Raw genomic sequence first — 27,128 nt, forward strand, 5'->3', positions numbered from 1 at the left:
CTCCATCGCTACAAGTGGGGCCAGCTACTGCTCAACAAAACCATGTCTGTTTGCTGTCCTGGCTGCACCATTAGACCCCCGGAACACGCTCCAAGATTTCTGCCTGTTTAGAGGCAAGTTTTCCCGTTTTGCTCGCCACCGTCGCCAAGTGCTAGCTCATGGGGCATCGTGTCTCTGTGAATTATTACGAGTATTCTCTTGACCTGTTCTATACGAAACGCTCCTTCCATCAGCCACAACATTAAAACCACCGACATTTCAAGTGAAAAATCATCGACCATCTCGTTGCAGTGCAGTGCGCTGCTGGGAAACCTTGGGTTCCTGACACTCGACGTGGCAACAGGACGCCCAGATGGCACCCCGACCCCAACCTCTAAGCTCGGACTTGTGCTTTTTAAGGAAGTGTGAAGGGAAGGTTGCAGCTCTAAATTCCCCAACAAGAAGCACCATACATGGCAAAAGGATCCTTGGCTGCATGCATTCATGCAGGCGGCCAACCAGCAGCGACTAACGTCTGTCAGTAAACTGACAAACCCAACATCAAGAGAGGAGGAGGGCGAAGGTTTGCGCGAGCAGACGGAGCGTGTAGTCACCGTCTGCGGATGCAGGCGATTGCGGTGACGGTGTTGATGAAAGGATGGCGGGTCGGCAGCGCTGCTAAAGCAAACAAGCGGACCCACCGCAGAGCTCGTCGGTCAGGTCAGGGAGTGTGTGGCCCCGCAGACCGGGGGGCTGAGATCTCAGAGAGGATTTGGCTGGACTGGAGGACCAGCGAGTGATGTGCCTGTGGTCCGTGATAGATCTCCGGAGCTGGGCGGGCTGTTCCGTCTCCTCTGGATGGAGGTCCAACCTGAAAAAACTGAGGAGGTTGTGGATTCTGGCATCAGCGGGACTTAAAATTACCCCTCTATCTGTGTCGCTGACAGGCCAGAGACCTCCCTCGGGGAAGCGGCGAACTTTGAAGCGCAGAGTTAACATAAACATTTCCTGCGATAATGATCCCAGCTTTTGTACGCGCATTCAAAGTTTTTTTTTGTAATTGTGTTTACTTATTCCTTTTTTAGTCAGCGTTCACATGCCACAGGTTCGCTTTTTATGAGCTGTCACAGTCTCATCTGGGTTCAAAAAGATACGAATCGCTGCCGTTGGATTTTAAGATGATCCTCCCTCCAGCAGAGAGAGCGCCTCAGCACGGGTCACTGTACGATCAGTCGATGAGTGGACGAGTTATTGGAGCAAACACAAACAAAATCAATTTTCATTTTTTAATATCCGTTTCTGATAAAAGCCTTACCGAATGATACACTGATTTATTTTCCAGTGTATTAGTTATCTAGATTAAATGTTCCCCTCCACTCAAAAATGTGTTCTTCTCATTGTTGCCTCACTTTGTATGTGCAGAGTTTGTTTTCATCGACTGAAGTGGAAAGTTTCTCTGCCGTCACCTTAAAGCTCGGCACTTCATGACAAGAGTGATGTGGAAACTTGAAGCCTCCAGTGCTCAGACAAACACATCTGCATATTCATGGTGGATTTTTGAATGAGGGGGAACAACGTGAGACGGCTCCTCTCTTTCAGACGGCTCTGGAGAGGATCTTTTAAAACCTCTCCGATCTGCTCGCTTGCTGGCTTGATGTGTTTTTAATAGTTTTTGGGAAACAATAAATCTCTATGACACAAATGAATAAGCTATGTCCGGCTTTGGATACAAAGACAGCACTTGTAGGAACAATTCATTGTTAGTTTTTCGGTCTTCTAGCGAGATGTGCTGACAGGGAGACACATCTGCAACATCACCAGGCTCATATTTAAGATGCCTCGCTCAAAGATCTCCTAACAGAAGTTGTTTAGCGAAGCGTTCGGGTAATTTACTCTTCCACATGTTCCCAGCTGTTCTGGGGTATTTAACCATCACGCTCCTGGTTACGGAGGTCGTTCGTCTGACCTTCAAGCGCTGTTCGAAACCCCTCTCTGGATAAGAGGAGCAGTGTGCTCCTTCAGTTCCCTGCAGCTGGCTGAGAGCAGGTTTCCGTCCTCTGCACAGCTGGACACCAGACCTCCACAGCTGGGGAGACCTGTTGGAAAGGCTTACGGTTGACAGCCCACCGCGGCGTGGAGCACGGCTCTCTGGGGAGAGAAGCTCTGAAAAGAACTCTCCGCAAGAAGGAAGAAAAGAAAAAAAAAAAATCTGGAGGCAGCCAGATTCTGGGTCTGCCTATTCTGGGAAGTCGGCTGGAGACAAACTAAACAAGCCCCGAGTTCAGGAGGATGAAGATCTGCGTCCAGGTGAAGGTGGTGCATGGTACAACATGTAGTCTAACACCTTCACCTTCTCCCCCCCCCCATCAGTCTGAGTGTGGTGGAGGATATCGTGGTATGAAAATGTGTTCTCAACACAGCAGCTATTCATGCCGTCTGTCCAGTCATCACCAGCAGTCACAGACTACGGGCAGAGCTGTTTGGATTCTCGGCACAAGGCCGCTCCAAAATATGAAACCTGAGCTGCACTCTTCAGTGTGAACACGGCCGGAGTAAATATTAGCACTCATGGCCGAAGATGTGGACGGCGAGGCCGTGCTGCGTAGCGCGAATGCTTGAATGCAGCTGAGTTCTTGGCAGGACGGCGGTTTGTCTTGTACAGACGTGAGTCTGAGAAACACAACGTTTACTCAGAAACTTTAATGAAGCTTGATGCTCTGACTCAGCCAGATCTGCTGATGAGCTGCCTCAGGCCGATGTGTTGGATCTTGCTCTGCTGTGAACATTAAGTGTCTAAGAGGATTTTGTCAAGTACTGGACTTGTGGTGCATTCATGTGGCTCTCGGAATAATCAGGAAAAGGGCCGTGATGTCAAATGTGTGTAAAAATATTGGACTTTTTGTTTTTGGTAAGTTAACACTTACATGTCCGAGCCAAAAAAGTGGATTTTAAAATGATGAAAACAAAAAAAATGATTCCACTGATCACAAAACTGCTGAATGTCAGATCTGATAATGAGCCATGGTGATAATAATTCAATTCATAGTGTAAAACTGCAAGTTGTAAATGTATATATCATTTACTTTTGCTTGTAATTTTACTTTATTGCCAGAAAATGACTATTGTTCCTGCTGTTGTATAATAAAAAAGCTGTCGCCTGATTCCAGAAGATTCAGCGCTGGATTTTCAATCGAGGTGATCTCATCACTGGCGGTGACTTCAGTCACTGCTGGACTCAGTGACTTGTTAACATGAGTATGTTGTCTCGTGGCAGTCTGAGCGGCATTAATGGGGCTTGGCCCTCTCGTGCGTTTGTTCACATGGTGTTTTTATGGAGGGAAACGTCTCCAGCGGCGGCCCTTCATTTCTCCACAGGCAGGCAGACCACAGACTTCCTGGAAAAGGCCCGGTGGCCGATTCACAGAGCAAAGCCCACGAGACGGGCGCAGACGGACCGACACGCATCAGGTGATCTTTAAAACTTTAATATAAACTGACATATGAAGATGGATCAAGTATCTTGTTAAAGGTTGAATCTTTTACCGTCTTATCTTCCAGCTAGAGAACCCCTGCGTCAGGTCGCATTTCTACAATTCACTTTTCTTTTTTCATGATGTGAGTTCGAAGTGTACACGTCTCATTCACCTGACCTGTGTCTGAAGATTTCATATCTCATCAGTGACATCAGTTTAATTAAGATTAGGCTGGACCACAAGAAAATGACGGCTAGAGTTTAACCTAAGCAGTAGAAGTTAAATGAAAAGTTTACTCCCCAAATGAACATTCAGTCATTATCTATTCCCACCCATGCCGATGTAAAGTCGGGTGAAGTTTCCGCTGTTATTTTCACCAATTTTTTTGAGCCAAATCTTCACCGTATCTGCTGAGCTAAGTGCATTAGCGTGGCACCCTGTCTGAAGCGGGCGCGCAACCTTGACCGAGCATCGAAAGTGTCATTTCATGAGTCTTTTATCCTTTATTGCTTTTAAACATGACTGGACAGGGCTTCCATAGTTCCGGGACTTAAGTCCATCATCTGGTTTTCCCGTGGTAACAAGTTGAATTTAATTTGTTTTCTCGGGATCACTGGTTACTTGTCTTTATAACGGAACATCAAATGTTGTTTCCCCCCCGAGAGAAGTTTTGGGATCTTGAGAAAAGGAATTTTGTTTATGTCATAATCACAAGATTACGAGTTAATTTCTCATGAGAAAAGGACTTAAGATGTCAAGGAGTGGAAGAAAAACATTTCCAAAGAGTGGAAAAAGAAAAAAAACAAGAGGCGACACACTGCTTTGAACAATCAACCACATGAGCATTTTTATGAATTTTTGCCATTAACAACAGGGAGGCCTTCTCCTTGATCCGACATTTTCAGTTTAAAACAGTTGCTACACTTGTTAAGATGCCATCAGTGCATGGCAGCCAGGCACTGCTGGTCTCATAGGCGCTGAGCATTAAGGAATAAAATGGAACCATTTTTGTTATCTCTCTGGATATAAAAGCTATTTTTTTTTCTTTTTTTCTCATGGAAATGATCTTGTTATTTCGGCATATTGATAAAAATAACTTCTGATCTCGCTGCGTGGATCTTTCCCGAGTTTCCGACTTGGATGGCCGCTCAATCGCCTTTGGCCATGTTGGAGATTGTGTTTCCGAGTGCAATGGAACGTACCGTGACTTTTTGCTTAACAACTGATTTTTGTTCTGCTAAAACAGATTTGTATACGTCTGCATTCATTTGCGTTGCCTGTATTGCACTAGAACTTGACAGCATGTAGTTGGGAGGAGACTGCTGATTCGCCCTGCTGCCAGTAAATTCAAGTTTCAAAATGGCGACCAGGGTAACAGAGTCTAACGCCTGCTCACTGCGACTCTCCAAACACTCCAGTCTTTGGTCTATTTTGTGTCACCCTGGTCCAGCGCCACCCATCTTTGTCACATACAAATAGAAAAAAACAAAACAAAACAAGAGGTGACACACTGCTCACACAACAAATTAATATTTTTTATTTAGGCCTGATGTGGGGGAAAAGAAACAGACTCTCTTCTCGCTGCTTCAAGAGGTGTTTTGTGTATTTAACGTGTCCGGTAGTATCCAGATGAGTTATGATCGTGCTATCGTTGTTGAAAATGCGATGTGTTTTCAGGAACATTAGTTTGAGGCAGACTAAACACACGCGTTGGCCTCCTGTACACACACACACACAGGCGACTATAATTCATGTGAAGTGGAGGGCACTACTGGCCTGCATGCCTCTCATTTATACAGCGGCGGGAGTAAACGCACTGTAATTATTAAAGGTGGAATGGGACGAGATAATACATCTACAGATGTGTATCAAGAATGGCACAGACGTTTTATGTGATCATGAATGAAACCTAAAATACTTTCCATCCCAGTTTAGGAATAATCACAAAGTCTCAGTTGGTGTTTACCATTAGAGCTTCGTAGGTGAAGTTTATTTGAGAGTGATTAAAAACGATAAACTTCCATCAACTGTAAACAGATTTCTGAGGGCTTCATGAAAGGATAAAAGTGAGATTTATAACTAACTTCTTGGAGAAAAACAAAGTAAATGAATCAAACAACCTTGATGAAACACAGACTTACACAGTTTCCATTCAGGGTCCCCGCTGAGTTTTTCAGGCTGCAAAGATCAAGAATCTGCCCTCTGAATATGAAAGTCTGAGCGCAGCCCTCCCCCTGCTGGGCGATCAGATAACACCGACGTTTCAGCTGAACTCAGGGACTCGGTAATGGCCAGAAATAAAGCACGAAGTAGTCAAAAAAGTCATTCGGTGTAAAACCTCGATAATGACGATGAACTCTCTTCTATATCACATACAGGCCTGTGAGTATAAATTAAATCTAAATTTTTCAACAGGTTGTCCCTCTGAAAAACTTTGGATTTTTCAGATACAGTTTCATGACAAAATGTGCAACTGGAATCAAAATCATGTTTCTAAGTCATTAAACTATGTATAAAAAAATCAAGATCCTAAATTTTAGTATTTAATTTTAGTCCTTCCTAGTGATGGCATAATCAATTTTTTGTTTTACTTCATACTTCCATCACTGCAGTTTGGAGTTAAATATTATATGATATGGTTTTTAGTCAGCTACATTTCATTGAATACTTTAGTTACTAGTTCCTTTGCAGATTGAATGCTGCAAGAGTCAAAAAAGTGGATTTTTAAATGAATTAATTCAATCTGTGGAATGATTTAAAAAAGTACATTTATTCACAAAATGTATTTTGATACATAAGTATATTTATATAAGTATTATTATCATTATATTTATTATGATATACTTATGGTATACTTATTTCTACGGTTGACTTTCACTTTTACCAAAGTAATATTTCAACACAGCATCTTAACGTATGAGTTTTAGGTACTTTTTATAACACAGTTATTTTCATAGCCCTCATTCAGTATCATTTAAAAAGGCAAATGGTACATTATGAGCAACAAAAACAGACAAGTTGAAGACAAGAATGTGTTTTTACAACACATTACATTACTGCCTGAAATTGGAAAATGTACTTGTTTACAAAAAGCAAAACTTAATAGAATGAATCTGTAATTCTGTAAATAAACAATGGTTTGCCTTGAGAATCTCATTTCTGATTAGAAGGAAACGCTCCGTCTCAAAGAGGATGTGGGACTGTTTCTATGACCTTTTTAAAAGCAGAAGAAACTTGTCTTTGTTTTACTTGTAGCTACTTGTGTGTATTTGTGTGTATACAGTTTTTATTTTCTTTATTCCTTCTTTGATATCATTTTACACAGCCTTACAGACACTAAAATATAAGTACAGGATTATAATGAATACTTCAAAACAAACTGACTGACAGAAGAAAAGAAATTAGCTAAATGATGCGAAGTGGTTGAAAAATTCAACCTCGGGATGAATCAAAAAAAGAATCGACATTCATGATGAATCCTCTGACCATGTGTATTGAAGTTCTTACATATTACAGGTAGAATATACAGTACATGTATAGTGGTATACAGACAGGCAATATAAAATGGGCTAAAATTACCAAAGGATACAAAGAACAGCATATACAAAAGCTTATTCAATGATTCAAGTACCACTAACTTTATACTTCACTTCTCTGCAGAGTTCAAAAGCATCTGTACAAAATGTACAAGAATTGTATCCCATGTTTCATTGGCTAAATGTTTCCTGTGTGCTCCATATCATATCTTACTGTTAAAGAGAAGTGAAGATTTTACAAGGCAAAAAAAACAAAATCACAGACCCGACAATACAGTACATGAACTCTGTCATGAAAACTGCAGGATTTATTTCAATGAAGTCGCCGGATGTCGATCGATTATTCTATCAAGAAAATGTTTCTCTAATGATTAAATTAAAACTGAATTTCCAGTTTTATGATATTTCCAAACATATCTGTATGTGCAGTATTTCTCTAACACTTTATTTTACAGGTCAGTAATTTCTTTAATTGTTTCCTGGAAAGTTTCCTTGGAAGTCCTGTAATTTTCTCCTGATAGGGAAACACAGACGCTGTTTTATTGCTACACTTCCATTTGATTCAATTCATTTATCTGCCTTCATAACAGAGTCTTTCAATTAGTGCACAGCAGGTCAGCAGAACATGCAAAAAAATTCAAGTTTGTCAAGAGGAATCAATAAATTCAACATATATGGAGAACTACAGTTATAATCCTCAAGTTTCATGGAATCAAACTCAATTTTGATGCAATTTGTGCTCTGCGTTGTTCAGCAACAGTCATTCCATGTATCAACATCCTGCGATCATTGGTTTATAGTGTATTTTTTTTTTCATTGTTAGCGGCAGGGTGCGCCAAATGTGCACTCCATTCAAATTGCTTATCCACAAACAAAGATTCGCCGGAGACGTTTCATACATGTCATCCAGCGATTGTTTTTTTCTAGTCAGTCGGCATTAAGTATGCCAGGTAGGAGCAGCCACAGTGAGCGCTGAGATGACGAGCTGCAGGCGACTCCATGACCAACTCCACTGCGTCCGTTATTGTAAACTACAAGCACCATGTGCAGAACGAAATGTGATCGTGTCACCACAGACAGATCACAGACCGACTCTCTTGAGTTTGTTTGGCTGCGCTGTGAATAGATACACTATTTACATGTCTCTATTCACGACAGTGTAGCTGCTCATCTCATGTTTTCTATAGTATGAGAACTTGCTGTTACCATGGTAACCACCATTTTTCACCAAATCAATCAGGACTGAAATCTTAAGGATTTCAAATTGAAGTTGAGAATATTAAACAAACTATTATCTGGGTTAATGAAGCTGCTACACAGTTGTGAAGAAAAGAAACTTCTCAGGAAATTGTTACTAACCTGTAAAAATATTATTTGTATTTCTAGAATCAACAAATAAAATAGCCTCTATTTGCTTTGGGTCCATACTAATGTAAGGCTCTTCAACGTTATGTCTTAACTTTTTAATCTCATATCAGCATGAGACTGAATCAACAAATGAATAGTCTTAAAAAGACTGAAACTATTTTGATTCCACATAACTGAAGGGCTGATTGCCTCACTGTCACGAGCTGCAGGTACTGATGTGGTAACAACAGTGGAAAATGTAAAATCATTCCAAGTTAAAAAATAATTAGCATTAAAAAAAAAAAAATTAAAAAAAAATCACAAAAACTACTATCTATTTAACATTTCAGATGCATCAATAACATGTTGACTTCTATAATCACTGTACATAGTATAACACGTCAAAGTCTTACCATCAAAACTGGTAAACATCAGTGGCAATTTAAGACAAACGGACTTGTGCAAATAAGTAAAAGCATATTGCCGTGAATACACTGCTGAGAGTTCACTAAAGCAGAACTTTGATACAAAAAGATCCTGTAGCGTTTGCCTATGCTCATCAAGAGTCCTATTGAAGAAAAGGAAGCACTTAAAAATGTTGAATGAGTATTTTACAGTATGTCAAACACTCACCTGTTTAAAAAAGAAAGAAAGACATTTTCTTCTGCCAGGAGGTGTGACACAAAACAAATCAACCTTGGTCAAAATAAGTGACTCTACATTCAGACCAAGTTCAACTATCAATTGATTTTCTTTTTAGGACTTAACACTGTACCATTCACTTAATGTAATAGGTCCTACTGGGAAGCACAGTTTTAAAAGAGGGTTGCCGTTCACAAAGGTTCCCCTTCACTTGAGCGACATGTCTAATGAAATAAATGTGATGAAAGCTTCGGCCACGTCAGATATAGTGACGTTAGTTCAGCTGTGGCAGCACTAACCGGCATCAACGCTCGATGGTGTTGGAGGGAAACTGGACAATGTCTTTCCAGACACGATCTTGTCGCTCATTGGTTCTAGTCTCTGAGTGCTAGTGGACGGCATTCCTGTTCTGTCAGGGCTTTTGCGGATCGTACTGCTGGTATCGGTTCAGCTTGTCCGGGTCGTTGGAGGCCATGTGGGTGAAATCCTGGAAAATGTCCTGGTACGTTTCATCTCCTGCAAGAGGAAGAAAGACACAAGACTTCAACTACAAAGAAAAAAATGTATACGTTCACATTTGTAAAAAACTATTCTTAATAAACAATCTGATTGTGAAAAAGGTGCACACCTTATGTTCTAAGAAACAGGTACTACTTCATTTTGAAGGAGCTATAAAAAGATTGGGAACCACTGAGAGAGAGAACAGTGCTCTACTATTTAAGCCAACTTAACAACAGTAACTACGTCTCAGAGCAGTGCAAAAATAACTCAAAGTTTATCTCCAGCTGTGGCACAGGAGCATTACACAGTGTCCTCTGCACAAAGGGAGAAGAAGTATAATTCAATATCAAACTAGTTTGACTTTTGTTAGAGAAGTCTGACGTCTAAAACAAGAATAATACAGTGGTTCGCATTTGTCAGGCAGAACTGGACAAGAAGCTGTGAGGCAGCTGTGGTGGTAAAATCTAAAAGGATTTCTCTGAGCAAACTAGAACTAATTAATTGATCTGCCAGTTATTTTTGCTATCAATTCATTAATCAGTCATTAGCTGGTAGCCCGAAACAGCAAATGGAAAAAGAGGATGAGTTAATCGACTAATTGTTGAAGCTCTAAAATAAACCCTTTACACTTTCCCCTTAAACAGCTCATGAGGATTGAGCCACATTGACCAACTGCAAATAAAATAAATAAGACATAGTGAAATAAAATATCGCTCAAGTCATTAAGACTTGACTGTGTCACGCACGGGAAAACGTAAATAATCATTAATGCCTCATCATGCAGGTGTACAGCAGCTGGCAGCATCATCACAACAAGAATGAAAAAGGAAAAGTCGGCCGTACCTGTAAGAGCGTCAGCGTGGCTCGAAATATGAAACAGAACAACGCAGAGAGCCAGAAAAGATGGGAAAGAACAGAGGAAGCAAAAAAAGGCGAATGTTTGAGAGAAAAAACAGCCAGAGAGCCTTTTTCGTTAGCAACTGGAGATCAACTCGGAAAGAAAAGACCAGCCCACAGAGATTAAGATTTGTTAACAACTGTATTGTGTTTAAAGTGCAGGAGTTTATGTACAAAAATACAGTTGTGTTGGCCTCAGCACCCCAAAGAAACAACAACAAAAAAGAGAACAGAAGAAAGGCACAAACTCTGGGGAGGAGAGTGAGAAAACAAAAAGCATAATACAGAACAGAGAGCGAATTTACAGGGAGAGGAGGATGAGAGCAATAAAGAAGAGAGAGAGCCTCCTAGTACAGCAGAGCAGCGGTTCTCAATCTGTAGTTCAAATCTTCCCTATTCAGGGTTTTATAAATTTTTTTAAGACTACACAAAGCAAATATGGATTAAAGACAGAGTTGTTTATAAAAATACAAAAAGAATAATCATTTTGTCTTCAGATATAAAGATAGTTCACCGTAGATTTCATGAAATCAATGTTTAACTGCCAACCAAAAAGAAAAAAAAAAGAAAGAAAGAAATCACAGACTGAGAAGAACTGCTCTGCACTTCTATACACTCAATCAGGTAGACACACTTGAATCAAGGGAGCTGTAATTTTAATAAAAGGTGACCGGGAGGATTGATGAGGCGAGCTCTCCCTCACATTCTTTACCCCTGAATGTCCTTCATCAGTGCCATCATTCATCAGCTGATTGGAGGCGCTGATGAAGAGGCCGCTGGATATCAAAGACCAAACCAACGGGAGCTCGTACGTCAGATTCTACTTTTGTCTTTCTGTTCCTCTCATGATCAGTGTTCGTCTGCCTGCGGTTGACCTTTAAGGCAACAAAAAGCCACGAACAGCTTCTGTTCCGTTCCTCATTAACAACCACTGCACATGCTAACTAAAATAAACAGAAAAAAAATATTTGTCATTCTTTGTCATTCAGGTCCAAAACATTCCTGACTTACTTTTGAAAAGTGAAAAATCACCACAGAGGATATTCCACTTCAAAAAAAAAAAAGAAAAAAAAAAAAGCAGCATTCAGAATAATAACAGTCTGGCTAACAAAAGCGGCACATCGAGCCCTCACTCAGTAGAAGATGCTTTATTCTTCTAAAAGAAATGGAAGCGCTTCCTCCCTCCGGTGGTCAACACATATAAATGCACGAGTCCCTTTTCCCTACAATCTAAGAACCCTCAGCATCTACTCTACAGGACACAAGAACTTCTTTTACCTGGGAACACAATCACAACATAATCAGAAATCCTTAGTCTAACAACCGAACACATCCCCACACTAGTCAGCCATTCAAAACCTCACTTATTGCTCTGCCAGCACCAGGGGGTAGAACAACGGGGCTCGACTGAGGTGAGTCAGACGAAATGAGCTTTTAATCAAAGTGCTTTGGTGCTAGATGGAGCAAAGACGTGGTATGAAACTGGGGTACATTTTGTTTATTCATTCACAAGCTCTGTAGCCCAACTCTCACTGAACAGCTATATGTCTGAGATAAGTATACGCTAGGACGAGCAGGTGATAAAAATCTATACGTGGGTACACGTGGATATTTTTTCTACTCTATTGCACTTTTCGCTCGACGATCCATCCTCACATGGTTTGTCTATATTTGAGCAAAAACCCACTAAGATTTGATACAATCAATGCAATGGCACTAAAAGGCCTTCATCATTTTACAATTCAGGATTTCCTGTGATTATTACAGGCAATGAGCGAGCACACTTTACAGACTAATAACCAAGACACAATATTGTCATCACAGGAAGTAAATACCACACAATCAGAAAAAGAAAAGCAAGGGTGTGAACAAAGAGCCCGTCTCGTGGCACTCACCCCTGCGCAACCAGAGTCACACTCGACTTTGCTTTTTTCTCGCAGACTATACAGAAATGTATGTTTGCACATCATTTACAACATGTACAGTATGTATACTATCTTTATAAAAGAAAACTGCTCTAAAATATAGGGGTTTTTTTTCTGACCAGGCATGTCACAACAGCAAGATGCAATATGTTTGGACAACAAACAGTTCAAATAAGTAAACAGGCCTTGAAAATGGTTAAGACTTCAAATGGGAACCATACAATGGCAGGAAAAAGTTACAGTCGTTGCATAACCATTGATAGGAATGTGCATAAATTTCTTCTGTAAGGTCAACTTAAAATGAAACCTGGTGATTTAAAGACACACACTACTACTCCTCAGCAGACTGGTCAGATGATAAAAAACATCATTCAAACGTCACGATTATTGCCAGATAGTGAAAACTGCCGTCTGTTTGAGGTCACTGGATACTGGTGGCAGTTACTGGGTAGCTTTTTTTTTGCTAAGATACTGTGACTGGCAGCAGAGACACGATACTAATGAAACAAAGTATTTGGTAAAACTTTCTATGAAGGTAATGTCTATAATGCTTCATAAGCACATACATAACTATATGACGAGGCTTATGAAGTATTAGAAGTGGTGGACATAATGTATAATAAGTGTAGCATTCAATGGTTTATACCTCCATGCCAAAGTGACAGCACTGTTCGAAGTAGTCCCGAGTTACAATAGAGTGGTGCAGTTTGTAGTCTTTAAACCCAGAAATCAGTTAGCAATTTTGCATATCTGTTTCCCTCGTCTCAAAGACTATGAGGTTATTGAATTGGTCATTCAAATAATTAACTGTCCCAAAAATTAATTATTAGCAACAGTAGTTGCTAACAAGTGGTTAATTGAGACTACAGAAGATGTCATCACACCGAACACAGAGACTCATCTATTCACTAGTCCGTCTAACTTTACAGTTCATAGATTTATTAGTTCATAGACATATGTATAGTAATTATGTAGTAAGACGCTCATCGGTGGTAAACCCTAACCCTCATCTGGATGTGGTCCGATGAAGTAGATCCTCTGCTGCTTTTTACTGTCCCATGTTGCTGTTTAAATAAAACCTTCATTTCAAAGATGCAACAGAATTTCTAATCTGTTCTGTTAACCCAGGAATTAGACTCTTCTCTCAACTAAGCATAGAGGTATAAAACATTAGAAAAGCTAAACTTATATTAAGTTACTCCACCAGCTTTATAGAGCCTTATAAATGCATGTCTTCTGAATTTGTTTATTATAACCTTCATAGAAACATTACCAATTATTTCAGCCCCAAAAACTAATTTCTCATTGGCTGCTATAATTTCCTGAACACCTCTAAAATAGAGGGAATCAGTAGAAGTGATACAATCTAAACTTAAAGGGAGGAAGACTATAAGTAAGTAAAAAGTGACAGTTTTCTTTGAATTTAATTTTGTGCTATCAATAATTTTACATCAGTAACAGTCACTAAATCTAAAATGTGGATGTTCCACTTTGGAACAAAACTCTTCAGTAATGTCCAGAGTCGATGGCTTTAACCCTGTCACACTGACACAGTCTAGCACCTGACGTTACACCACACCAAGGTGCAGCTGGGAGGTTTAGAGTAGTTGCACTCACAGTACAGCAGCACACAGGAGCACAACTGACAGAGTTTGGCTCAGTTCACTTAACCACACCCAAGTAGACCAAAAGTCCCTTGAACTGGAGGTCTACAATTAGACATTACTGAGAATGGGTTGTCTGGGTTAATTAGCATTTTTTCAGTCAACTGACCCCAACTCTGAAACCTGGGCTTTACATTTCCTCTGATTTTACAGTATGTTGCCCCTATGTTTACGAGAGCGGACAGTTATTAAGTTTCATCCAGCTGCAGGCTAATAAACTCCTGCATGCACTTCCTGTACTGCATCTCGGTGGGACTGTTGGTGTTATATTGACCTGACTGGCTGTAGGGCCCCTCCGCCTCTCGCATCTCCTCGTTCATCTTGGCCAGTCGCAACCTGGGCAGAAGGTAAAGGAACAGGAAGTGACAGATTAGCCACAGTTAAGAGATAAAACCAACAATGAAACACGATCAGTTTTCTTCCACTGAAGAGCACTGAAGTTCTCACAGATATACTAAACTCTGATAAATAATAGCACAGTTACAGTCCACTGCATTACATCTAGAGGGAAACCATCTGAAAACTGGGTGAGTAGTGACACCTTGTGGAGAAAGTTGTTAAACCTTTTGGTTTGGTTAGGATCAACAACATTTTTTCTTGTAGTTACACACAAAACAGGCAACACTAAAGAAATAATGCCTTTTGTAATATGTTTTGAATGGACGTAAAAGTCTAGTTAGTTTTAGTTTGTTAGTTACAGGGTAATACGAGCTCTGTATGTGGCTCCATCTTGTCAGGCTCAATTTAGTGACAAAGACCAGGTAACTGTACAGTATTTTTCATCTTAACGGTTACAACTATTCATATATTAACTATTACATTGAGTTTCTGAAGCAATTATATTGAATCATCCATGTTTAACTTGATAAAGTATCAGTGCTCAGTTCTTTTTTGAGCACCAAAACCCAAATGTGGTTGGTTGTGTTGAGAGCTCAGACAAGTCTCCCAGAGTAAAAATTATTATACCAATAACAACAATAATAGGACTTACAGTGTGACGATGTCTGCATTGGCCGCCTCCACCGCTATTGTCAAAGGTGTTTTCTCATCGATGTCTGCAGCATTTTGATTTGCTCCTCTTTTTAAGAATAAACACACTTGTCTGAAACAGAAAGATGAGTTCTTTTTTCAGTTTTGGAGGGTAAAACATGATCCAGGTTGCAGCTGGAGTTGGAGTTTGGTGTGGTAGTGATGATGAAATGTGGAAAACAAACCCTGTGTGTCCCAGCATGGTGGCGTGGTGGAGGGGTCCTCGGCCCTGAGCGTCCTGCTGGTTCACATTAGCTGCATTTTGGAGCAGAAACTCGCAGGTGACCAGCGAACCCTGAAATTATACATTAATGAAACACATTATAATACTTTCAAGTGTTATTACTACCTTCAACTAGTTATCATTTTCCTTGTCTAAATGATCAAATTCTTTATTTTGCAAAACTCAAAACATACAAACACTCATTTCCTGGATGTCTATCAGAGATACGTATCACTTAAATGCCTGTTTGCTACCAAATATGTGAACAACATTAACAAAACTAAATCAAATAAATTAGTATACATGTTTTCCTGACTCTGTTATTATCTGTAGCGATGCTAACCCCTTGCACTGCCATGATTAGCGGCGTCCTCTTGTCGTCCTCCGTGTTGACCCAGTTGACCTCGGCTCCATGGGCCAGTGCCTCCGCCATGTCCGGCAGGCTGCGGGCACATGAGGCCCAGTAGAGCTGAAGACCCTGGCTGTACTCTTTGGGCTCGTAGAAAACCATCTCCTTACAGGGTGACGGCGGAGGCAGTGTGGCGGGCATGGCCATGGGCGGAGCCTCAGCAGCCTCTGAAAAATGGGAGGTTAGAGATGTGAGCTAAGTGAGTGGAAACAATTACTTTTTCTCAACAACAATGTGATATGCCGACATGCTGATATTTTACTATACATACTAAATATGGATGATTGCTGATGCAACATATTTTTTCTATCTGATTGCAGAAAATATAGTCACTCTGGTGGTAGAATTAACATAGTATCCCTACTATCTTCATCACTGCCCACTGGCAGATTCAGACCTACAATGCTTTTCAAAATGTACGCAGTCACTGGGAATAGTAAGAACTAATTAGTCATCAGTTTGCTTTATTTAAACAAAATTTAAACGTGATCTCAACAGTCTGCTATATCGGCTAAAAGATTCATTTTTGACCAATGCTGATGACATGCCAATATCATAATGCATTACTAAAAGTATTGTGTTCCTTTGTCAGGTTTTCCAGATCTCTTAACTTAAGAAAACTTCCATAATTGTCCTATGAGTTGTGAAGACTTTTAGTGAATAACTGTGTTTAACTGTGTTTAACTGTTAACTGTTTTGTTATTTCTGAACTGTTTCTGCAGGGACGTCTTTGCTGTTTACAACAACCCAAGTTAGACATAAGCTCATTTGCAGGTATAGGTTTGTATAATGACCCATTATCGTTCAATCTTAACAGCAGCTCAGAGGAAGGCATCGGTTGTTATGATTATGTGTTTTAGACGTTTGCTTTAAAACTTGGTTCTTCAAATTGCCATTTTTTTCCTTTCTCCTAGGTCATTCTTCTTCCCTTGATGCTTGCACAATATGTTTTCTTTTTTCCAAAAAATAAAAAATAAATAAATAATTCTATGGTAGCAGTTCCAGATATAAAAAGGCAGGGTAAGTATGTAATGACAGAGGTGTGTCTTTGAATCTTACCTGCATCTGCCAAGCTGTTATTGGACGCGGTGTTGGCCAGCATTTCCCTGCTCCCATCAGCACTGTTCTGGATGCCGCTGTCTGCACTCTTTACTGTAAAACAATTCCGAATCACTACTTGTGGAACAACACAGATGTCATTGACAGTGTGAGTGTACCAAATAAAAAGAACACCTTCCCATTGACTGTTTTGGTTGTGAAAGGATCATAACATAGCCTCCTCAGGAAGCCCCTTGATAAATAGTGTTTATTGAATATTTGAACATCTACTGTTTTGTAACAGGTGCTATTGTAATTTCTTTTCTCCACAATAATAACCAGAAACAGCAGGTGGTCCTAATATTTTGTACACAAGTTGCCGGCTAAAATCAACAGAAAGAGAACTGGATGACAGATCCCCACCATCACCTTATGTTTCAGGTCCCTAAATAGCAAGAAAATATGATGAGATAGACACAAACACTGAACAAAATCATGTGTGACAGAAACACTCCCCACCCCCGGGAAAAACAAAACACGGTACACTCTGCAATGCTGTTAACATGATGGGATGGTCCATGATGAGGTCTGAATGAGGGAGAAACAGAGGAGTGCATGAAGGGTTGTTAGTCCCCAGCCCCGAAGCAGTGACTACAGATGGACAGTGGGGATGGAGAAGCAAGCGAAACACTAAGCATTTAGTACTTACTGCTCCTGAGCTTGGCTGAGTTGTCAAAGTAGGAGAAGAGCGAGTCAAGCTCGTCAGGACAGAAGAGAGAGTCGCGGCGGGCCTCCGAGCCGCTGGCAACTGCTACGTTAGGGATGATGGGAGTTTGGGAGGCGAAGGGTGTAAATTGAGTGGCAGGGTGGGGAAGTTTTAGGGCAGGCGGGGGGAGCAGGGATTAGTCCCGAAGCACAGAACAGCCAGGGGAGGAAAAGAAAGAAAGAGATTGAGGAAGAAGAGAGAGAGAACAGCAGGGTTGAAGCAGAGATAGTTAGACTACCAGCTTGGTCGACACTGGAAGAGACAGACTACGAGAAGCAATGGGAGGCAGAGAGGGCTTAGACATATGCTGTTCACAGAGAACATGCAGTATGCCAATGGGTGGACACGTCTCCACGGCAGTGCAAAAATCATACAGAGCATACAATACAAAATGTTGCCACCATCACAAATGACACTAAAGCACTAAAAGTTCTGTTTCTGAGGTGGTAAAACAGAACCAGGTAATTTGGATTTGGAAGACACTGAGAAAACTTCCAACTTTTAAGTGCAAGTTTATATCATATTGTTCTTAATTCATGAATAGGAAATTATAGTAGCCCATTTTTATATCTTGGAGAGTTATGGGACAATTCCCACTAAATCCCAGGGCCAAAGCCTACAGATCCACAGACACCCAAACCATCATCAACTGATTAGTGTAGTTTTCAATATCCACCGTGACTTATCCCAACTACTAATAGCATTATTTTTATGCCTTAAAAGTAAATACATTTAAAATTTGGTACGAACAAATTGTTGGTGATTCCTCGAGCTAGTACACCTTTGTTTTAGGATCATTACACTTGAATGAATCTGTCATTCATTAAGTTCAGAGAAAACACAAACTCTGGAGTGGAAGGTGTGTCATGATTGCTTTTTTAAACTGACCTGACTGTCCAGAGACGTTTGAGCCAGGTCGGAGTTTCGGGGTGGGTGGTGGCGGTCTTGGAGGCAGATGCTCTGAGCTGCTGCTCAGCCTTTTCTCCTGTTTGCTCAGAGAAACAACTTTGTTGCGAAGCTCCTCATCTGACGGCCGGCGTACAAACCGGCGGTCCACATATTTGGCTTTGATGTAGGCCTCTACCTCATGTCTGACAGGAAGAAGAAACACACTTTATAATTTAACTAGAATAACTAAAATGCCTCTATTCTTATTCATTATCTTCCAAAAACGATCAAATATAAAAATTCAGTTTTGCCTATAAAGACAAAAAACAGTCAATGCCAGAAATAAAATGAAGTTAGAAATTAACAGAAGAAGGAAATAAGCTTGCTGAACTTCAAAACTGATTTTCTGGTCTGAAAGCAAAATAAAATAAAATAAATAAAATACACTTTCTTATCAACTATATACCTTGGATCTCCCGGCTGTGGTTTTCTGGCTCCTAGCTCTTCTCGCCGAGCCTCATAGATCTGGTTGATCACTCCATTTCCCAGTTCACACATCAGCTGTAAAAGATGCACATTAAAAGTTAGTAATCAAGTTGGTAATAAGAAACAGGGATTCTCTTATAAGCAATTGATTAAAAGTAAGACTGGACGTTCATGTGTATCTATGTGTGTATCAGTTTTTCCTTACTCACCTTTAGTAGCTCTGGCTCCCATGTATCCAAAGTCAAAGACCGAACCTTAGAGAAATGCACTCCCAGACTCCTGCAGCGAAAAGAAGCATTAAAAAAAACCACAACATTACTTATTATGTTTTAATTGTGAACGGATAAAGGGGTACATGCTGTAAAAAGTATTATTTCACCACATGTGGATGAGTGCAGTTTAACTTTTAGCCACAAAGTGGAAAGTGTCTGCAAATTTATGGCCATGATGGCGTTAATCACAAAAACAAAGTCTATAAACTATGTAGTTTGATGTAGAACACAGCTCTTTGTCATTGTTGGACATGTATTTTTATGTTCACAGTTCTACAATTAGAGTGAGGTAAAGTTTACAAAAAGGTCTCAAATGTGACCTTTAAGTAAACCCCTAAAATGAATGTTTTCTAATTTCTAAACCCCCTCTTGTAAAGAAATCACAGTGAAGATCTGTTACTTCTTTAGGTTGTATTGTTGAAGATAACACAGATCCCTGGTGACTACAGTTTTATATGGACAGCTGGACAGCATGGGGACTGGACACAAATCAAAATCTGGACTGAATGTCAATTTTAACATTTTAACCTGGCAAGCAATTCAAGGTCATCACAACTCCCACATGGGCTGGGTTTATATAACAGCAAATTTACATTCCATAAATACTTGTGACAAAACATTCACACCATGGCACCCTGAGGGAAAAGATTTCCCATAACTGAGCCAATATGCAACAACTATTTCAATCTTTTACAGTTTTCAACAAACCAAAATAATGAACTATATTCCTGCAGGTGGTAGATAAAGTGTGCAATATTAGTTCCCGCAGTGTATTATTTTCCTGCAGTTTCCACTATATTTTCATAGCATGTAAATATAAGTTATTTATTTTTTGTTAGTTTTAGGACTTTGTATCTTTCTTTAGTTTTTCCTTTAAGTTTGACATTTTCTTGATCTCATCAGGGACTCTTTATATATATCAGTCCTTTGTATTAGGTCCTCCATAGCATCCATTCTTATGTGTCTAGATGTTCTAATCTCAGCTTAAAAAGAATTACTACTGTATGAGGATTCACTTTTAAAAAACAACAACCTAAGCCTGGTACTTTACCTGTGGATTCCAGAGCACTGTATACACAGGGTGATTCCCAGATTGATGCTGGCCCAGCGGGGGTCTGGCTGGCCACAGTCGCAGCAGCAGGCATTGCCTGGGATCGCCAGGACCTTCTGCAGGGCACTCTCTCCCTTCAGCGATCTCTCCTTCGGCTCCCCGCCAGAGTCCAGGCTCCCTGTTGATGTGGATGACTTCCTATCCAGCTTCTAAAGAGATTAATTAAATCAAATGAAACTTTATCCCTGTGGTGTAATTAAGCAACAGTAGGAGCAAACTAACAGACTACACATGGAAAAAATTATTAAAAAACAGAAAATAAACAGGGTACAGGAAACTGATGTTATATACATAAACACAACAAAATACTTATGGTTGTGTACGTGAATCCCAACAGCTATCCTGTCAGTGGGTTTTTTTTACCTCGCCCTCTTCTCCCTTGTCACGGAAGGCGGTGGCGATGCTGTTCTGGACGGCTTTGATCCAGGCCTGTCGCAGTTTCTCTGAGTCAGCCTGCATCATACAGCTCCTGTTGGGACACATGAGCATCACACAACTGCTGTGTGTGTGTGTGCATGTGTGGGTGTGTGTGTGTGTGTGCGCATGTGCGTGTGTATGTGGCAGGAGGTAGGTACACTGCTACTCCACCTTCCCATCTTTAGTAACATATTCAAGTGCTCATTAGGCTGAGGAAAAACAACATTTGACTGATGACTCAAACTTACTTGGTGGGTGACACCACTTCAAAACAGAAGCGACGCTCTATGTCCTCACAGTGTTTGACTGTACATAGTCTCAGGTCTTCTACCACCACTGTAGGGTTGTCCTGAAGGAACAGCACAGCAACTTTGGTTATACCATTGTAGAGGATGTAGTGAAATCTCTCTCTATTTAAAAACAGACTCAAGAACAAATAAAGCACTAAAATATACAAATGTAAGTGTTTGTCAATGTTGACTATATCATTGGTTGATGTCAGGGTGTTGATTTGGACAAATAATAACACCTTCGACAATATATGATTAATGCAACAGCTTTAACAGCTGTTTTCCATATTTCACTTAAACATTTTTGCTGGAGTATTGGACATTAACAGCTTGTGGCATTGTTAAACACATTTTGCACTTTTACCTGCTTGATTTAGGTAATAAAATAAGACACACCGTAATTTATTTAGTTCTTCAGAGGGCAAATACATGTGTTGATCTTCACATGGACATTAAATGTAAACTAAAAAGTTTAGAACTATAGCGTTGGTTGGGTGTGATTTTGCTGGTATATATTAAGCTTTATAATACACAAAAATATATCTAAAACCAACACTAAATACCTGTTTTGAATTGCCTACTACAGCTCTTAAATGGAGCAAGGGCATCCTTTTAAAAATACATGGGGGGGGATCTTGTGCTGGAAGTCAAACACATGAATATTTGATCGTGGTCGGCATGCAGGGAGTCACTTGACGTACCTTAAATTTCTTCTGGTAAACTAGCTGATTGTTCTGGATGGAGAACCAACGCCTGAAAGGAGACCACGAGAAAAACAAAGTCACATGCAGGTGCCAGTGACGCTGCTCCAATATCACACATAGTTTAGTGTGGATGAGAGCGATGGCAATGCCTTAAGAGAGAGCGGATCAGTAGATACATTTATTCAGAGGGTCAGTGAGACAACTCATGTTTGAACAGAGTATATTCTGTATTTTGGAGAAAAAAATAATACAGTCTGAAGAAAACAGTCAGTTCTAAAAGGTGTCAAAAACAGTAGTTTTGCAGATATTCACTTTGGAATAACATTCTAAGAGGAAAAGCCGCGTCTCTACATTCTCTCTAGAAGTTTGCTGTGTGAAAACATATGAGTTGAAGGGGTTCATGTAAAAGAAATAGCCCACAGAGTGGTATGAGTAATTCAAATAATGTACTGTATTGCCATCTTCCCTCTACATCCACCACAATCCAGTGACTGTGTAAAATATAATTTCAAAGTACTTGCTGAGGTATTAAAATGTAAAGCACCTTTAATATCTCTACATTCTTTTATCAGTACTTGCTCTCCTAAATCCACGCTCAGCCCATGAGAGCTTCCCTCCTTATCATAAAATTGAATTTCCACTGTGTTGATTAAGATGCTAAGTGAACCGTGTCTGCCGTACCTATTCCATGTCTTGAAGGCATTGCTGGCCCTCTTAAAGAGATAACCCTCCATGGCGATGCCATTGTCTGCGTCCACATTGTACTCCAGCTTGGTGTCGTCATTCGAGAAGTCCTGAAGACGATTAAAAGAAGGTGAGAGAGAGGAGAAACGATGAAGAAAGACATCAAACGATGGCGGTTAAAAAATTCCACGCAATCAGAATTTACAATATTGATCATCTCCTCTTTTGGTTTCAAACTAGTAGCATTTTCTGTTGTAGAGTCAATCTGCAGTCTTTGCAGAGTCACAAACAAGGACTAAGAGTTTCATCTGAACAAAGCAGCACTGCTCACATCGACATGAAAGAACTAGGTACTACTATGAACCAGATGAGACAGAAACAGCTTTACTTAATGCTTACAGACAATTTATTACTATTACTTTGAGATAAAAGGTTAGGTATACGAAGGCCTAGAAAATGCTAAAAGACCATTAAAGTGAGGCTACACCAGAGTATAGACATTTTTGACTGTTTTAATTTGTTGCTGATTTGACAAGTCAACATATTCCAGAAAGTAATAGTTTGCAACATTCACACACAAGCCAACCATCTTTAAATCAAGGCAGCAAATTAAAGCTGAATTAAAAACACCAGAAACAGAAAGAACTGTTTTAATTACCTAAATATTTTGCTACATGAGGGTTTTTAGTGAGTTAGTTAAGTGGTTCTCAAACTTCTCACATCAAGGACTCCAGAATGAGACAAATTAGACCATAGACCCTCATTTGATTAGACTTTTGACATCTGATCACTCTTTTTTAGTATCAACCTACCAGCAAATTAGTCATACATTCTGTCATTGTATTTACATATGGATGGAACTCTTTCAGCTGTGACCCAGTGAAACCTCAAGGACCCCACTTTGAGAAACACTGAGTTAGTTATTGTATTTTCCAAAAGTAAACATGCAAATTGAGCTTTCATGCATCCTTTCTCTCAAGAACTCTGCTGGTGCTGTAACCTAATCCAGTGTCTTGTCATGGGGCGGTCCCTGTGGCCAGTCCAGCTTTAAGTACCTGAGCTGCAGCCACACTTTCCTGACACCCTCCATGCTTTCTCAGCTTCAAGTGACACTGAACACCACAATGCATGCATTTGTGTGTGTCTCCTTGTGGAGTCAATTTACACCACCTCCACAACCAATTACAGCTTTAGATCTGTTACTGTAACGAGCTGTAGATCATCTTCTCTGTGTCTTTCTAGAAACATTCTCTGACACATGTGTCTGATTCACCTTGATGTCCTCCATTATGTAGCCATAATGGAAGACGAAGATAAATGCCATGCAGATTTATGGGCACAGTAAGCTTCAAGGCTGCAATACTAGCATGGATTCTAATGTATTTTTTAAAAGCAAAAACTGTCAAAACTTTGACTACAAAATAAACAAATATACCAAACAAACTGAACACTGCACTCATTGAATAAAACATGTCAATATTGAAAATTCTGTGTGCTGAGTGGAAATGACCTCAGTCATTCAGCCGGTGGAGACAATGACCACTATTTTCTGTTAGCTTCCTGAAAAGCATCTGAACTAAAGGGGAGATACAGATGGGACACCATTAGCTCAGTGGGTAGAGCAGGCGTCCCATGTCCAGAGGCTTTGTCTTCGCTGCAGCGGCCCAGATTTAGAGTCCTGGCCTGGGGCCCTTTGCTGCGTGTCACTCCCTCTCTCTCAACCCGTTTCCTGTCATGTCTTCAGCTTTTCTGTCAATAAAGCCAAAGGCCAAAAAAAAACATACGGATGTATATACTGAAAGTGTGTTTGATATAGTAGCAATGTCACTTTTCTTAGCCTCTGTTTACTTCTACAATATGACTGCATGTTATCTACCTGTGGATAAATGTTACTTGTCATTGCTTGGATCTGTAACTTGAGCAAAAGCTTCAGTTAAACCCATCTGCCCTATGACACCATGGTGTATCAGATGGTTTAATACACACACACACACACACACACACACACGCACACACACATTTCCATTATGACATTCACTGGGACAACTGAAGTTATTCTGGGTATACAAGGGGAACAAACCGTGTCTGTATTAAGCTTCTGAATGGAAGACAATGGAACGTACCGGTTCAGGCTTTCAACAAATCAACATTTCCAAGTGGTGGAATGAAATTAACCTCTGAGGTAGGGGCAAACCGGACAGTCTGCCAAATAACTACAATGGAAAGCTGACAATTAAGGTCACCGCAGTGGTGAGATTTTCCCACCAACTACTAAGCTTTTGACAAACCTGATGTTACCCGGAATACGGGGCTGTTTACTAGAAAAACATTAAGAGCATTCAACTGGTGAAATGCAAATTGATTTTAACTCTGAAGTAGGCTAATCACATGAGAAAAAATGTGTTCTGTGAGTTTAGAGACCACTATTATTAATGAAAAATGCAACTACATGACAAAACAATGGTCATTTTCAGCAATTTTTCAGTTTGAAATATGTAAGAGATTACTTTACACAGCTTGTGGAAGTATTGGAACAAGACGGAGCCGTTAGATGAACAGCTTAACTTGACAGGTCACAGACCTCCAACTTCTTAGTGAGGTAACCAACCCTTTTCCTTCTTAAGCGTTATCAGGTTCACTGTTAGCACTGGGCTTAAATCTAAATAATTACACAGACTTTTGCAACAAGCGTACTGACGATCTTTAGAGAAGTACAACAAATGCATACTGCATAACTCAGCTGCAGTAGTGTGAAGCATCACTGAATAAGAAAACTACCCATAACAGCTTAGGCCAGGGATAAAATGACACCAACACTGACAATGTTTATACATGTGTGCATTCTCTATCCTATCACATGTAAACACAAAAGCACAAATTTCCCTTTAACTATAAGTAAAACACACATAGTGCAACACTGTTGCTGTCACGAGACAGGTTCTGGTTCTCGTTTCAGCTATAGGTTGAGAAATTTGTCTGACCACTTGCGGCTGGAAGTGATTGTCAACCCTGTAACATACATTTAGAAACAGGTAGTGGTCAGACTTTGAGCAAGGCCATTGTCTGTAGTTCCGGAAACGCTTTTAAAAGATGCAACATTTTTTCCTGACAGCAGAGGAATGTTCAGTTATTGTCCAACAAACAACAAACCACTCACTGACTTCAAACGAGCAGCAATCTGAATGACTGTAGCAGACACTGGCACCAACAACAAGGCATCAAAATAAACATGCTGAATAAACAAGACACATCAACACAAATGCATGTGTAACACTCTCAAATGAGGATACAGACAAAGGATCAAACAGCTACACAAACACTGCAATGCAGTCTCTTAGCGTGTGCAGGACAGCAGAGGAGATGACAGACAGGGCAGGTAGGGTTACAGAACGGAAGTCAGATGGATATCGATGATAGCGGTGACTCTACGTACAGAGGACGACCTCCAAGCGCAAAAGTTGCGGCAGTCTGGTACAGAGTGGAGCTCAGTCACCTCCTAAAATATCACACACAGCAAGAGAACGGTACACAGAGAAAAGAAAATGTATTTCCTTACACTAAAACAGAAAAATTGTAGACGTCACGGATTTATCAAACAAATGAATGGCGTACAGAAAAGAGAAAACACTGAGGCTAAAGAAGCACAATCATAAACACAGACTATAAATAGCCATTTGAACAGCATCACTGTCACGTGCATAGACAAATAAGTACTCCAACTCGATCTCCCCCCTTAAGGTGGACTCACCAGATACCACACGTAGTGAAAACGGCTGAAAATCTTCATTTTTCACTGCTTTCATGGAGTGAATGTGTGTGAGTGTGTGTATTGCCCCGTGAGACCAATGGATCTACGCTATCTCAAAGTCTCCCCGTGTAGCATCTCTGCTGAGTCTCTAGGCAGCGCAGCCTGTCACCTCCTCCTCTCCTGTGGCTGTGTAAGTCTATCAAAACTTTCGTCACCGCTGCTCCTCCTCCCGAGGCCTCATGCGCCAAGCTAAGGTCACCTGCGTGTGTGTGTATAAGTGTGTGTGATGCTGCTGTGACTGCTGGGTTAGAATTATCAGGTGGACCGTGCAGAGGAGCTCGGGTATCAAACATTTATACTGACATCAGCTTAATAGACGTGCACACAGCTTTTCCCCTCACTCACGAGTGTGTAAATAAAGTAGCTAGTAACCATGATGGATGTCTTCAATGTCTGAGCCTTTAAAATGTGTATGTTTAGTGTCTATGAATGAGAAAAATCAGACTATAACAATAACATCGATGCTTAAAAAAAGCCCTTTTTTCTTTCCTGTAGCACCATTGTGACACTGTCATGTCCTGTGGCCACATTGCTGCTGTTGAGTTATGCACACATGCAGACAGGAGGCGGCATACTAAACACAACCTCAAGACACCTTCAACTCTCATGAGGATGGAAGGTTTAATCAATACAACAATAATGGGAAAGGTTTTTTATGCAAGTGAAAATACTGTGAATAGTATGAACAGGGATGGAAAGACACAAATACTATCCTAAAGCAGGCAACAAGTAAAGGTTTTGTTGTCAAATGCCGGACAAAAAATAGTAAATTGTTAGTATTGATAAATGACCAGATTGTTTACCAATTATTAACAGGACTCTTAACTTAAAACTCACTTTCTGGCCTCCCCAAATGGAGTTTCACTACACTTCTAGTGTGTCCAGCATTCACACATTTTTTAAATGGTAAATCAACTACAACAAGATAGGGAGGAGCCGACAGAAATGTGAAGAAGTCTGTTTTCTTAATGTCAGTGCAAATGACCCTCTTCACAAGACCAATGCAGATAATAGATCAGTTTGTACTAATTATACTTCA

The 27,128-nt window shown here is 40.3% G+C and overlaps 1 protein-coding gene across 5 annotated transcripts in view; it reads right to left on the reverse strand.

Annotated features, from left to right (window-relative positions):
* Positions 1 to 6,918: 6,918 nt before the first annotated feature.
* Positions 6,919 to 27,128, reverse strand: part of LOC119028421 (arf-GAP with coiled-coil, ANK repeat and PH domain-containing protein 2-like) — a 53,458-nt gene continuing 33,248 nt past the window's right edge. For 2 of the 5 annotated variants that reach the window (XM_037114369.1, XM_037114374.1), the window contains 16 exons: positions 25,715 to 25,777; positions 22,279 to 22,391; positions 21,595 to 21,646; positions 20,852 to 20,952; positions 20,550 to 20,655; positions 20,127 to 20,335; positions 19,013 to 19,082; positions 18,784 to 18,878; positions 18,318 to 18,520; positions 17,373 to 17,474; positions 16,685 to 16,777; positions 15,560 to 15,792; positions 15,179 to 15,288; positions 14,956 to 15,066; positions 14,239 to 14,300; positions 6,919 to 9,493 (listed from right to left, as the gene is read on the reverse strand). In XM_037114369.1, coding sequence (XP_036970264.1) covers positions 9,390 to 9,493; positions 14,239 to 14,300; positions 14,956 to 15,066; positions 15,179 to 15,288; positions 15,560 to 15,792; positions 16,685 to 16,777; positions 17,373 to 17,474; positions 18,318 to 18,520; positions 18,784 to 18,878; positions 19,013 to 19,082; positions 20,127 to 20,335; positions 20,550 to 20,655; positions 20,852 to 20,952; positions 21,595 to 21,646; positions 22,279 to 22,391; positions 25,715 to 25,777 — 1,827 coding nt within the window. In that variant the 3' untranslated portion in view covers positions 6,919 to 9,389. The remainder of the gene's footprint in view (positions 9,494 to 14,238; positions 14,301 to 14,955; positions 15,067 to 15,178; positions 15,289 to 15,559; positions 15,793 to 16,684; positions 16,778 to 17,372; positions 17,475 to 18,317; positions 18,521 to 18,783; positions 18,879 to 19,012; positions 19,083 to 20,126; positions 20,336 to 20,549; positions 20,656 to 20,851; positions 20,953 to 21,594; positions 21,647 to 22,278; positions 22,392 to 25,714; positions 25,778 to 27,128) is intronic. The other 3 variants (XM_037114372.1, XM_037114373.1, XM_037114370.1) reach the window with 3 other exon arrangements.

This window comes from Acanthopagrus latus, chromosome 11 (assembly GCF_904848185.1).
Source record: "Acanthopagrus latus isolate v.2019 chromosome 11, fAcaLat1.1, whole genome shotgun sequence".
Lineage (NCBI taxonomy): Eukaryota > Metazoa > Chordata > Actinopteri > Spariformes > Sparidae > Acanthopagrus > Acanthopagrus latus.